The sequence below is a fragment of the Cryptomeria japonica genome, chromosome 11, assembly GCF_030272615.1.
Source record: "Cryptomeria japonica chromosome 11, Sugi_1.0, whole genome shotgun sequence".
Taxonomy (NCBI): Eukaryota; Viridiplantae; Streptophyta; class Pinopsida; order Cupressales; family Cupressaceae; genus Cryptomeria; species Cryptomeria japonica.
Window position 1 is genome coordinate 384616135 of NC_081415.1, and position 14358 is coordinate 384630492.

Consider the following 14358-nt stretch of genomic DNA (forward strand, 5'->3'; position numbering starts at 1 on the left):
TTAATTATTATTTTAATTTACTTATTAATGTATCAAATAAAATAAAATTTAATATATATATTTTTTAAAGTTAAAATAAAAAATTAATATATTTTTATTTTAGTTTAAAAAAATAAAGTTTAGTGTTTTTAATTTGTTTTAAAGTTAATTTTTGAAAAATAGAAATAGTATTTTTAATTTATTTTTTAGAGTTAAAAAAATATATATATATATATATTTTTTAATATTTTTTTAAAATTAAAATTTAGTAGCTTTTTTAATATAATTATTTTAATGGCGAGAATAAAAAAGTACTATCTAAATAAAATCTAGTATTAATAATGATTTTTAAAATACAACTAAGTATTTTTTAATTTTATTTTTAAAAATAAAGTTTAGTGGGTTTTATTTTTGTTTTTAAAAATTAAAAATAAAAACATATTAAATTTTGTTTTCATGTTTATTAAAATAGAATTTATTATTTATTTTTTAGAGTTAAAAATAAAAATTATGTATATTTTGTTTTAATGTTTTTTATTTATTTAGTAAGATGGCATTTGTTTTAATGTTTTAAATTTGAAATATCCTTTTTCTTTTGAAACATGTAGATTGTAATGGCTTAAAAAAAAAAGAAACTGTAGAGTCCTGGAAATATGTGACCTACAATGGCGCTAATCTCAAATTTAACTAGTGTGCAAAACCTTTTATTGGAAGTTTATTAAGGGCAATGGACCACTTATTTGATGTTGTTGGGTGTCTAGCAAGTCTTAGTGCATGTCTAGGTGTGACTCCAGATTTGAGAGTTGCTTTAAAGAAATAACAATCCTCTTCCATTGTAGGTGTTGTGACGTTTTCACACATCGCCCCATTGCAAATGGGGACCCCTTTTTTTTGCTTTTTAGGGTTTGTTTTTTTTAGGTCTTTTAGGGTTTTGTTAGTTAGCCTTTGCATTTTGAGTGCTGTCGGGGAGATCAATAGGATAGCAAGTTTGGCTAAGTCTGAAAGTCCTGATCCTGAAATTTGGCTAAGTCTGAAAGTCCTGATCCTGAAATTTGGCTAAGTCTGGAAACTGAAAAACCTCAAAAAACTAGATTTTGCAATATAACTCCTGGAGGTCTGAAACCACTCTCAAACACCCTGAAAGTATATATGGAATATAACTTAAAGTATATTCACTTATACTTAAATGTTATATTCCATAAAAATTATCCTGATAGAGAGTTCAAAAAGTCAAATTTCGCTCCCGTCCTTCACTGAGGATCCAGAGCGAATTTCGCTCCTGTCCCTCTCCAACGGACCAAGACGAAGCGCTCCTGTCCCTCACCAAGGGTCCAGAGCGAAAAGGCTTATTTGAGTCATTCCTGACCTTGTTTGGTCAAATTGGAACATCAAAGGCATGGTGGAGGACGAAATGAACGTGATAGAGCATCCAGATTTGATTAAAAACAATGAAATGATGAAGTTTTTGCCTAGAAGGTCAAATTCGCTCCTGTCCCTCACTGAGGGACCAGAGCGATTTTCTTTATATACACATTTTTAGACCTTTCTTAGACTTGAACTCTTATTCATGGCGTGTAACAAGATGAAATCTTCCCTAGCCAAGACATTTCATGGTGAAAAGTGAAGCATTTTGGCCTAGAAGACAAAATTCGCTCCTGTCCCTCACTGAAGGACCGGAGCTTGAATTTCAAATTTGCACTGTTCTTGTAGGATCAAGACAATTTTATGATTTGAAGAGACCAAGGAAAACATGATTTATCCATTGAATATAATTTGGAAGGCTGACAAAGGACAGATAAGCTTGGATTTGCAAAATCGCTCCTATCCCTCACCAAGGGACCAGGGCGAAAATGCTTTAAGGCAAGCTCCTTCCAAAGATCACATGAATTGAACTTAAAGTTCCAGATAAAATGCCATTTTGGACGTCAAGGATGAAGTTTTGAACGTAAAAAAAATGAAGGATTGAGGACAAAAATGAGAAGGCGCTCCTGTCCCTCTCCAAGGGACCAAAGCGAGGTTATTGACATTCGTTATTTTTTACCATGCTTGGGCGTTAATATCCTCCAAATCGCATTAGATGCCAAGTTCGCTAAAAACTTCGAAATATTTTTAAAAATTCTAATTAAATTGGCATTTAATGAAAAGCGCATAGCATTTAATAATTAATTTTGAGCCTTGGAAAATCGTTTTTTTTAATAAATTGAGGCATTTCGAAATTAATTATTATTAATTTAAAATTTAAAAGAAGAGCGCTTGAGGTATCATTTTTTATTGCCTAATTAAGTCGGCCTCTTCCTTTTTTAGTTTTATTTATTTTTTGGCCTATTTTCATCAAGTCGGCCTAGAAGGAGGTGAAATGGTGAGCGCTCTATATATTTGGGGTGTGTTTTTCATTATTCAAATCATTCACTCATTGTTTCAAGTGTGATTTGGAGAAGCAAGGAAGGAGGTGCGAAATCTAGCTTGTGTGGAGCGAATTTCTACCAAGTGTGGAGACTAAGGAAGGCGAAATTCATCTTGAAGGCTATTGGAGAGGCGTATTTCTTGCTAGATTGGAGGATAAATTCCAGATGTTTTGAAGGTATTTGAAGGCGAATTTCCAGATTTTTGAAGAGGAAGGTGGAGTTCTTTTGCAAGCTAAAGGAGGTGCATTTTATCCAAGGGAGAGCTTTGATCTACACTTTGCCTAGCAAAATTTATCTATTTTTACATCATTTCTTTGAGTTAATTCTCAAGAGGAGGTATGGCAAAATCATCTTGACACCCTTATTCAAGGTTTGATTTTTTTTAGACATTTTTTGGAAAAATCTAAGTATTACATGGTTAATTAGGAAATGATAACTCAAGATTTATCATAAAGTTTCCTAATTAAAATCTTGAGTCTTCCTTTTAAAGTTTAATTTTTAGATTTCAAGATATATTACTAATTTTGAAATGTTGTGTAGGTATCAAGATGGCGACTCCCAAGCTCGAAAGATCTACAAGTCGGAAGACTCTCCTCCAAGGATGATCAAGCAAGGACAAGGGCGACCTCCTCCAGCCTAGCATCGACAAGGACGGCCTTCTTTGGACTAACGTCATCGAGGGCGACTTTTCCAATCCAGTATTCCAAGGCGAGGTACATCAATCATCCTGCAAATCAAGGACACAAGAAGTCAGAACAAAGGGTTCGTTGAAGAAGCAGATAGTTCGAGATGAATTAATTAAAGCTAGCTGCTCAACAACATCAAATTGAATATCTACCAAGTAACAAGTGTCAGACGAGGTGGCATCCTAGTCATCACTTCTCCAGTCAGTATGGTCCACCTCAGCATGTCCAGATTCAATGTACCTAACTCATGGAAGGTGGCACAAACTCCGATGTACCTACCCCAACTATCCATTGGTGGAATTTTCTAGAGAGGACATGTGTCCAAGCAATACAATTTTATCATTGGTCAAGCATTAAATGTTATGTAATGGTTGTAACAAACCCTAATTAGGGTTTTCATTATTGAATCTTGGCCATTGATCTCGAATTGATCTAAACCATCGAATTGTATTGAGGGCACTATATAAGCCCTGGCATTTCATTTTGTAAAGAGCAGTTAGAATATAGCTGGAAGCAATTAGAAGATAGATAGAGAGTAGTTAGAAGGTGATTAGCTAGTTGATAGAATAGCAATTAGAGTAGAGTAGAGAGAGAAGGCAAAGATTGTTGCCAAGATGTTGTTGTAAAAGACTTGTAACTTCATTGAAGAAATGGTGAAATTTATGGGTCGATTCGACAATTTGCATGGTCTTTATACTTTTCATATTTGATTTCATGTTATTAGGTGAGTGGAAGAAATGTGCTTGATTGATGGTGAAATTCGTATATCCATACTACTAGCAGTTTGTTGATTGCAGACTTGCCTTGCGTAGTCAACTGGAATCGTTCAGCTTAAGCCTAACTTCAATTATCGCTTCTTCATTGATATGCATCAACTTGATGGTGTCTATGCCTGCAGTGATGATTTGAACATCATAAAGCTTTCCTTCGAAGATCGCACTAACCTTGTGGAGATGGTCCTGCGATGTCAAAACAAGACTTAGTTAGAATTTCATCAAAGATCATTCATTGCTCTTACATTCTTAGTGTTAAGATTAGATCTTTTCCTCGCCCTCATCTTTTTTCCTTTTTTCAAGTCAAAGCTAGTAAGATCCTGTGTTCCAGCAATATTCAAAGCAGATCAGAAGTTCAGGCATCAAGTGTAAGTCCCCTTGTGATTCCAGCAAATCACATCATACCACAAAGAGCTTATCCACATGTAGAGACCCTACATCAAAGAACCTTGGAGTCATCCTGATTGATCCTTTTTCGCGACATCTTCAGCAATCAGAGGCTTTATTCAAGAGAGGATAAGGTACCTTTAGGTATTTTATTCTATGTTTAATAGTGTACAAAATACACGTCAACAGTAGGAAAGATGAATAATAGAAAAAAACAAAGAATTGAAGAGAATGTGTCTAGATTTACAACATCTATTATGTCCTCTTCTTCTAGGTTGCCCAAGGCGATATGTGTATCAAAAGAAAGTGGAACATTGAATAGCTTTCGGAAACCAGCAGAGAAAGAACAAGTGGATGATGCATTAGCTGATTTGTTTTATTCAAGTGCTATTCCTTTCAATGTAGCAAGAAATCTTTTCATAATGCAATTTAGAAAGTTGTAGATTTTGGCAAAGGGTACACACTTCCATCTTTATAGGATTTTAGGACAACTCTTGTGTAGATGTCAAAGAAAGTGATAAAAAATGGCCGAGGTCAAAGCCTCTTGGAAGACAACAAGTTGCACTATATTGAGTGATGGATGTTCAAGTATATGTTAGATGCCATTGATAATGTTTTGATGGCTTGCCCTGGAGGTGTTGTGTTCTTGAAAGTGACCGACACCATGAACCAAAAGAGGACCCCAATATATATTTTTCATATATTAGAGGAAGCCATTCTTGAAGTAGGGGAGGAAAATGTGGTTCAAGTGGTAATTGACAGTGTAACAAATTGTGTGGGACTTGGGAAGTTGATTGTAGAGAAGTATCCACGAATATATTGGAGCCCATGTTCAGTCCATTGTTTGGATTTGTTGCTTCATGACTTGGCTAAATTCATATGGATATATGTAGCAATTCATAGAGGGAGAGAAGTTGCAACTTTCATAAGAAATCAACATGCATCTAGGGAGTTGTTGAGGCCTTGTGACACGAGGTTCGCATCGTTTTATATCACTTTGAAAAGAGTGGTTGAAGAGAAAGCAGCTTTGAGATTTGTTATTTGTTCCAATGAGTGGGAAAAATCAGTGCCTTCTAAAAGTGCTAGGCGGAAGAACATAGCACAATTCATTTAAACAGTGTGGAGCAAAGGTTTTGAATATATGTGAGCCAACTGTTGATGTGCTTCTAATGGTTGATGGTGACACTCGTTGCCTCGACATGCTTTATGAAAGCATGGACCCTTGTAAAGAATCTATTCATATAGCACTAAATAATGTAGAAGTACAATACATGGAGATATGGGAGATCGTCTATGTTCCACCAAGTTTTTGGGACGTAGGAATGCGTTTTATGTGTAGTCATGTTAGGGTTAGAGGGGCATGGGGGCCACAAATATCATTCAAAAATGTTTTTTTTTTGAAGTTGAGTTTAATGTTTTTTGAGCACTGGAAAATGGGGATGGTTGGTCATCCCCAAGACGCCCCCAATGTGTCCCAGGGATGACTAGCCGACCCATTGCATTTTCTAGACATCCCTACCGATCAGGGACATTTTGCTTGCAAATGTTTTTTGGGGGATGACTTGGAAATGTCCCCAAGGCATCCTCCATCCACGAAGCGAGGAAAAGGGCTAAAATCCCTAGGTACACATCCCCCTGTACCCTTGGAGATAGTTGATTCTAGGTGGAAAATGATGCACACATTTTTACATGCAACAACTTGCTATTTGGAGCCTAAGCTATTTCATATTGATAGACAAGGTGATTGTGAAATTACGATAGGGATTTTTGAAGCTATTAGCATGTTTCAACTAGATCCAACAACTATAGCTCTAATCAAAGACCACTGTTGGAAATACAATTGAGTGGAAGGGTTGTTTGGGATGGCAACAAGCAAATATGATATGTCATGAGCTAAGGTATTTGGCTATAGATGGTGGATGAACTATGGAGTTCAAACTCTTGAACTACAACGCGTTGCCATTCGAAGAGTCAAAGAGAAAATTCATCAATTTGTGAGAAGAATTCGAGTTGCTTTGACCACATCCATTCCAAAAAGAGGAACAATTTGATGTCTAGAAAGTTGGGAGATCTTGTCTACATTGGCTGCAATTTAAAATTGTTCATGACCAAATGACTCCACATCTTCACAACAACAAATTTTAGAAGGCATACCAATGCCAATTGCAGATAAGATTGACTTTTTTGATGATGAATTGGGTAGTGATATTGATGATGATGCTCACTGTCTTAGCCAAGTGATCTTTATGACTTGGAGGTTTTTTGAAGTTCTAAAGTCTCGACTTTTGATTGAACCTTTTTGACGAAAAAAACATCTCCACAATTATGATTTCACTTGTTTCTTATGGTTTACATTTGATAAATGTGTCATCTTTTATAATGATCTCAAATCTATTTAGTAATGTTAAAGTATTTTGATAATTTATTGGATATATCACTTGTATTTTAAAATATAAGGTGAATTAAATGCCAATTTGTTTTTTTCAAATATTTTACCCTTACCAAACTTATTATTGTCTAACTTGAACTTGAGTTTCAACCTTGTGAATTAGACTCTCTCTACCAATGCTTTTACTCCATATGGTTCTTAGGTCTTTAAATGTTAAGTTACCTCTCTACCCCCTAGAAGACTCAGCTTCCAGTCCAGTCCGACCTGTGTTTGAGGTTTGGATTCTATCCTTTGTGGGTGTGGCCGAGTCTCGCTATTTGACTTGTGGGTTCGTCTCGAACAAACTTGTGGCAAATTTTTACATTTTTTTTTTCATTCTATAGTAGGTTCCATCAATCTTAATCCATTAAATTCAAAATTTGTGACTGTATTATGGGGTGTGGCTGCTTCCCTCCATTAATCATTTCAAAGGGCCAAGGAATCAGCATCCCCTATCTTAATGTTTTTATCTTGTATCCTTCTCGACAAAAGTCCTCAGCAGCCTTTAGTTTTAGTCGTGTTCGTAAATGATGCAAGATAGAAGTGATAGTTCCGAGTGATGATGATAGAGTGACGACAAGAGGGGTGTTAACATGTATGTATGTATAATTTTTATATGTTTTTGTAACGACGAACCCAAAATGAACGCAACCCCAAATTGTTTTTTTATCAAACCCCAAAGTGTTGTTTTGAGTGTCATGAATAAACTTCAGATATCCACCTTCAGTGCATTGTAAATTAGCTTGTCACTTATTGTTCAATCCAAAATTCCAAATGAAGAATGTGCCATGGTGCCATGTGGCCATTCTAAATCATTACATTTTAAAAGTTTATGATTCATATTTTAAATTTGTTAGGCTGCTTTAGGAACTGGAACATCAATGTTCAATCATCCATCTTCACAAATTATTAGGTGACCATAGTACGAAGGCTGATGTGCATTTTCACTATACTTGTGCAACCTAGATTAGTGCAATTGGCACATTGCTTGCCGTCCCTTTTGATTGTATATGTGTGCTCTCACTTCCTTTGCAAATATCACGGTGTTTAGTTATTTCTTCCTTTTGTGAAGCGTTTTCAAACATTTTAGGTCTATGGAGGTCGACTGAAAGTCCGCTCTTAGCATCTTGTTGTATCTACATTTTTGTGCATCTCTTACCCAAAAAGGTTCCATATAGCTTTGATTTGAAGCAATTAATAAAAAATGTTGTGGTTATTCAACAATCTAGGTCTTGTTCTTAATTATGAAACACTAATTTGCTATCAATTTAGATCATCAAAGTTACCCCGAGTTTCCGGGACGGGGACGGCAGGGGACGGCGGGACGCGTTTCCGGGACAGCAAATTTTTTTGCCAAATTTGGGGACAGCGGGGGACGGCAAAGGGGACGGCTATTAAAATATAGGAAATATTTAAAATATATAGGAAAATTTCAAAATTCTAAATGTTCATATGAAAACATGGATAAAGCATGCATACATACATTATATTCATATGAAAACAATAAAACATGGAAATGGCATGTGTATGATACTATGAAAAGTTGAAGACATTTTAGAATGTAAATTCTGAACATACAACATTGTTAATACTCAATAGACAATATGCAATTATGCATTCATAAATCAGAATTTCAATTCATTCACATTGTCAATATGCATATCATAATAGATATTAAAGAAATAACATACAAAATGTCAAAACAAAGAGGTTAAATTTTCCCTACTTCTATCGACGCGGTTTCCCCCCATATTTTTCAACGGGGGTTTGGGGGCAGCGCCCCCAAGGTGGGGTCAAGGGGTATCGCCCCTTGCGGGGTCAAGGGGCAGCGCCCCTTGCGCGCTCCCTGTCGCGATACAGGGCGGGGGTCGAGGGGCAGCGCCCCGCGAGGCCAAAAAAACTTATTCTTTCATAAAGGTGTTGGGTGTTATTTTTCTATTAACTCGCCGAGTTTGGCGATTTTTGGGCGATTTTCTAATCTCTGTGTCAAAATGCCCAAAGGCTACACTGCTGCCATATAGTTTCATTGTCAAAATTATAAATTAAATTAATGTTATCTTTTAATTTTTTTATTTTTACTAACAATTTGAATTAATAAGGGGCCTATATTAGAAAAATTTTAAAAAAATTTGAAAATACAACTTTTTTTAGTTTTTTAATATTTATTAATGGCCTTAGATAAGGGGGACGTCTAGCCGTCCCCGGGACGGATTGGGGACGTCCCAGCCGTCCCCAGCCGTCCCCGGGACGTACGGACGTCCCCCAAGGCTAGGGCAGGCGTCCCCCCGTTTCGGGGACGTCCCCTAAAAATATAGGGCAATTTGGGGACGGGGGGAAACGTCCCCTGGCCGTCCCCAAGTCCCCGAAACGTCCCCGAGACGGGGACGGGGGTTTTCAGGTCGGGGACGCGTCCCCGGGTAACTCTATAGATCATCGATTCAATAGTATAATTTCTCACCATTTACATGTGAATGAGGTCTTGAATTGTTAAGAGCAACTTGAGAAGCCCACTCTGCCTTATTAACAATTACACCAAGCGAGTATGCACTGACTGAATAATATGACTACTACAACTTTATCACCCAATAGAATGATTTCATGAGAATCAAATGAGCTCATTCAACACAGTGAATCAACTACCATTAACATAATGTCATCCTAGGAACGATATTTTCTAGTTCGCTTACTGTCTAATACCTGTCATAGCTTATGAGGGCTGAATTAGCATTGTTGCTGATGATGAGAACAAAAGCTAGTAAAATGGCATATTGAAACACGTCAAGAACATATTCAAAATGAGGTCTATCAAATGAGAATCAAATGGGGGAGAGATCTTTGTGTGATACATCATGTCTCGTGATTCTTGAGTTGTAAACATGTGTGTTTTGTGGATGCATGATTTTTCTCCTTAAGCTTGGTGGTTGACTAGAGTATTCTTGGTTCTTGATGATGTAAGTTAGGAGGTAGCTCTCTTCTGTTGGCCTTTTGATGGGTTCTTGCATTGGAGTTCATTTTTGGTGTTTTGAAGATCCTCCATGTTAGCATTTGATAACCATTTGTAAAATTCATTTCATTTATGTTCTTAAATGTAGAAGAATAAGCTTGTAATCCTCCTTTATCTATTTTACTTAAAAGGAAATGGTAAATCATAATGTTACGGACATTTGTATGAATGATTATGTAATATCATATTCAAAATGCTTGTCCTCAATATCTGAAACTTTGTGCTTGTGATTGGACGAATTTATGATTGAATGGCCTATAGTGAAGTTTCCAATTCATTTCTTATCAATATAGATATACTCAAAATTCAGTTTTGTTGACGTTCTTTCCATTAAATCCTTCTCTTGGAGTTGATTGTGCATCTCTCTGTCTTTTTTATGCTTTCAGTGGTTCTTTTGCACCATAGAGTTGTCAATGGTGCTAAAATTTCAATTTGGTAAGATTCCATATATTTTGTGAGTAAATGGACTTTTATGCTAGTCTCGTATTAATTTTGTTGGAGACCTGACAATTTTGCTGGAGTCCACACCATTGCGTTAGTGTCCTAGTTTTCTGTTTTCTTGATTTCTGTAGGTGTGTCAGTACTCTTATTTTACTACCATGATGGTAGGGAAGAAATGGTTAAACTTAAAACCTGATGTCTCTCTACTACCGTTGTGTTTGCTTGTGTAGAGAAAAGAGTAAGGGGTGTTAGAGTATTCAGGTATTTCAGTGGTCTGTGATACACTAGAGCACCTTATAGATGCTCACAGCAGCACTGATGTTCTCTGATAGATACATTCTGTATTTAGGATAAACAGGGAAGCCAGGACAGGTTATAGGCGACTCTTCTTTTTTGAATCCAATGATGTGTTGTATCTGTTTTAATCTTCTTCATTGGGTAATTCACAGCTTGCATACCTTTTTCTCCAACAGCTGACAGCCCATGTATATTTTCTAACACTTTTTTCCTCAAAGAATTTGTAGAAGGTTTTTTGCTAATTTTAATGAAGAGATTAGGATTTAGTGGGTCACCTTGTCTGAGATTTTGAGAAGAGTTTTTCTTTGATATACATTTATTGAGATGATGAATGTGGGAGCTGAGATACAAGTACATATCCATTCAATGACTTTGTAACTGAAGTTATACGTTTTCAGCATTTTATATATTAGTGACAAGCTGTCCCTGTTAAAGGCTTTAGAAATAACCAGTTTCATAATTACACCTGGCCTTTTTGGAGTATTTGCTGTGTATCAGCTCATCGACAGCAATTACATTGTCAGTGATCCGTCTTCCTGGGACAAATGCTGTATGGTTTCCTTGAATTATTTGTGTAAGAAAGCTTTTCTGTCTACTAACTATCATCATGGCAAAGTTTTATAGACCATATTACAGATTACTATTATAGAACACTGATATAAAGATGCCTCTTTTTCAGTTTTTGATATCAGTAGCAGTTTTGTGGCATTTGTCTGAGTGTGCATTCTATTGTTTCTTCAAGATTCTTTTACTATCTCTTATAATTCTTCCTTGATGAAATTCCAAAAAATCTGGCAGAATAATTAGGAGAATCTATCTGGGCGTGATGATTTATCCTTGTTGAATTTTTTTGGAATGGAATCATTATCCTTCGCTTCTTTGACTTTTGAAATGTATTTTAGGAGCTTTTCCCGAGCTTGGTTCAACCATTGCATTTCCTAACTGCTTACTAGAATATTTGGTCACATAGGTCGTGAGTTCTTTTGAGAACATGTCCATCCAGATGTTTTAGTTTGCATTCATCATTTAGCGTTGCTTGTTTTGTAACAATTTGTGGAAGAAAGTCTTGTTTGAATGTCCAACTTTTTAAATTTTTGTGATTTCTTTTTCTTTAATTTTCCTCTAAATAATTGCAGTCTTTACACTTTCCATTCTTCCAGCTGTGAAAATATGGCAAAAAGCTTTGTAATTTCATTTTGTTATTTTAATCATCATACTCACTTCTCTGAAAGTTACGACTTTATTCAAATCCACCAAAGTTATTGGAATGATGTTATGAGCATAGAGGTTAAGAAGAGAATTTGCATTTTTCTTAATTTAATTTTTTTCATTGTTGTCATGGTTTCTATTTGCAGGCCCTCATGGTAGACACTCGAAGAACAGTTCAGAATGATCTTCTTAATTCTCAACTGTCTCTCCAGTGCAGCTGCTGTACAGGAGTGGCTGTATTGTCTCCATCAATGAATGAGACATCTCTTGCGTAATAAGTTTAAACACTGTAAATTTACATAATAATGTTTTTAGCTCAGTACTTCTGGCTAACTGCATTAATTGTTTATAATGCAATGTTTTGAGTGAGCTACCTCAAGCCATTAAATCTTATATGATGATGTCGTTTAGCTATTTAATATGCTTGTGTTAATCTCTTATTTTTTCAATATCCCGCAGATATCATTTGGCTCAAGAACATGGCGATGTGATAAATGTACATGATTGGTATCAGTCATTTGGAGCCATAGCTTTCATTCCAGACCAAAGCAATGGTTATAGGGGAAGCGAAGCCTCTTCTCAGAAAAGGCAGAGGGCTATGAATGGGCTTCCACAGGCAGATAAAGCTTCCATTCAGTATCCTTATTTTAGGTGGTTAGATTCAACCCTTGTCATTGTATTGTGTTATGCATACCATTGAAAAGGATTTACTTACTACTTTTGAATATCTGTTTTGCATGGAATGCAATAGGCACTGCATTTGAGTTGACAAGGTTATCATTTATGGTAATTGCGTATAATTTACTTTTCTCTTTTCATTTCCCATATGTCTGAATCTTTTGAGGCTATGACACTTCGTACCTTCTTAAATTTGTCACATAATAGTTAATATTTATCTGTGTCTACTTTCTTAGATTTTCTCTTCTAACATTCCTTTTGAGACTTGTTATCTATGTCTCCTCCTCAGTATCATTATCCTGTAAATTTCCCAGACACTCCTTAACATATGCTTTTAGGGCAAGGTTTTCAAAAGCAATCACAGAGCTTCAATTTGTGGGACTTGTGCGAATGCCTAGCAAGAGACGTGCTGATTACTTACAACGAATTGCATTTGGTTTGTAGAACTCAACTGCCTTTATTGTCTAAGGTTTTCTGAAACAACTTGGCAAATGTGTAGAAGTTAAAACAGTGTAGATTGTTTACAAGTCCCTGTTGGCACGTCTGATGTAAAGAGTTGAGTGAGGATCAAACTGATATACAAAATTGTAATAAGAGTGCTCAAGAGCATCTGACGGAACAGGTAATATGATTAATTAGAATGCCAGGTATTTTTGCAAGACGTGGAAGTATTCTATGCAGTGACAGTTCTAACATGGGTACTTATTCTGATTCCTTCTCTAAGGTGCAGGATATGTGTGATGGCATTTCTACTTGTTTCAAATGGCAATATTGTGGTCGTATGGTAGTCTTGTAGGCAAGACAATAGTGGACAACAGTTTTAGCCATCAAGATGCCAGCTCGGGAGGTTTTGGAATATAATTTAGGATTTTTATGCATAACTTACGAGCACCTATGATTTTTTTATTTCAAAATTAATGTTTAATAGCACAGTTGAGAACCAAATGCCACGTTTAATTGTTTGTCATTCTCATCAATGCTTCGATTGCAGAGATTAAGAACAAAATAATTTCTAATATCACCGTCACATTTTGATTGCTCTTCTCTTTAATTTGTTGTCAGTGATTGTTCTCGATATGTTTTGCCCAGCAATAGGATTTAGGCTTTACATAACACATGGAATTTCTGAAGGTTATTCCTTATTGGATTCTTTATGGTACATCTTGTTGTGACCTAATCACACATCACCCCATCCCAGATAGGGACCCCCCCTTTGCTTTTAGGCCCTTTTGGTCGTTTGGCTTTCGTTTTTGTGTGTTAGTGGCAATCTCTTCAATCTCTCCGCGTTACGGGTGTTTGGGAGTCAGTTGGGGTTAATCTGCTTCTCTGTCAAGCAAATTCTGTGAAGTCTAGGGCCTGTTTTGTCCTTTTTCTAGGGTTTTGCCTTCTGTCCTAGGTTTTAGGGGTTCCTGTTAGGGTTTTGAAAAAACTAAGCATATGGCTGGAGTCGGGACCCTTCAGGGGACCTCCCAGCAAAATTTGAGCCCAAACGGAGTAACTTTCTATTTTTAGAAAGTCCCTATTTTTTAGGGATTTTTTCGAGTCCCAGAATCTTGCCATTTTGCCAAAAATCAAACTTACTATTTTTAGTAATTTCTATTTCTAGTAAATTTTTATTTTTAGTAAGTCATCTTGCACCCTGTCTTGGGCTCTAACTCTGACATTTTCGAAAGTTTCTATTTCGGGAAAGTCTATTTGTGGCAGGATCAGGCTAGCAGACAACGGAGAGTCAACATGCACAATCACTTCTAAATCTGGAAAGTTGAAAGTAGAAAGGCAGGGGTCTAAAAATGGCTAAATCTGAAGAATCATCCCTGAAGTGGAAGGTCAAAATATTCTAACTTTGGAAGTCATTCACAAGCGGGAAATTCCGCCTCTCCATGGACAGGGTGAAAATGCGCCCAGGTTAGGCCTAGGGCGCTGAAATCAAGAAGTCATTCACAAGCACAATATTCCGCCTCTCCATGGACAGGGTGAAAATGCGCCCTGACCTGAAATCAAGAAGTCATTCACAAGCACAATATTCTGCCTCTCCATGGACAGGGTGAAAATGCGCCCAGGTCGAGCTTGG

The 14358-nt window shown here is 36.4% G+C and overlaps 1 protein-coding gene across 2 annotated transcripts in view; it reads left to right on the forward strand.

The window, feature by feature from the left end:
- The window catches only part of LOC131071625 (origin of replication complex subunit 3), a 220377-nt gene extending 207145 nt beyond the window's left edge, over window positions 1-13232 (forward strand). For both annotated transcript variants that reach the window (XM_058007552.2, XM_058007553.2), the window contains exons 15-17: window positions 11756-11880; window positions 12069-12245; window positions 12626-13232. In XM_058007552.2, the coding sequence (XP_057863535.1) occupies window positions 11756-11880; window positions 12069-12245; window positions 12626-12731 (408 nt within the window). In that variant the 3' untranslated portion in view covers window positions 12732-13232. The remainder of the gene's footprint in view (window positions 1-11755; window positions 11881-12068; window positions 12246-12625) is intronic.
- Window positions 13233-14358: the final 1126 nt, after the last annotated feature.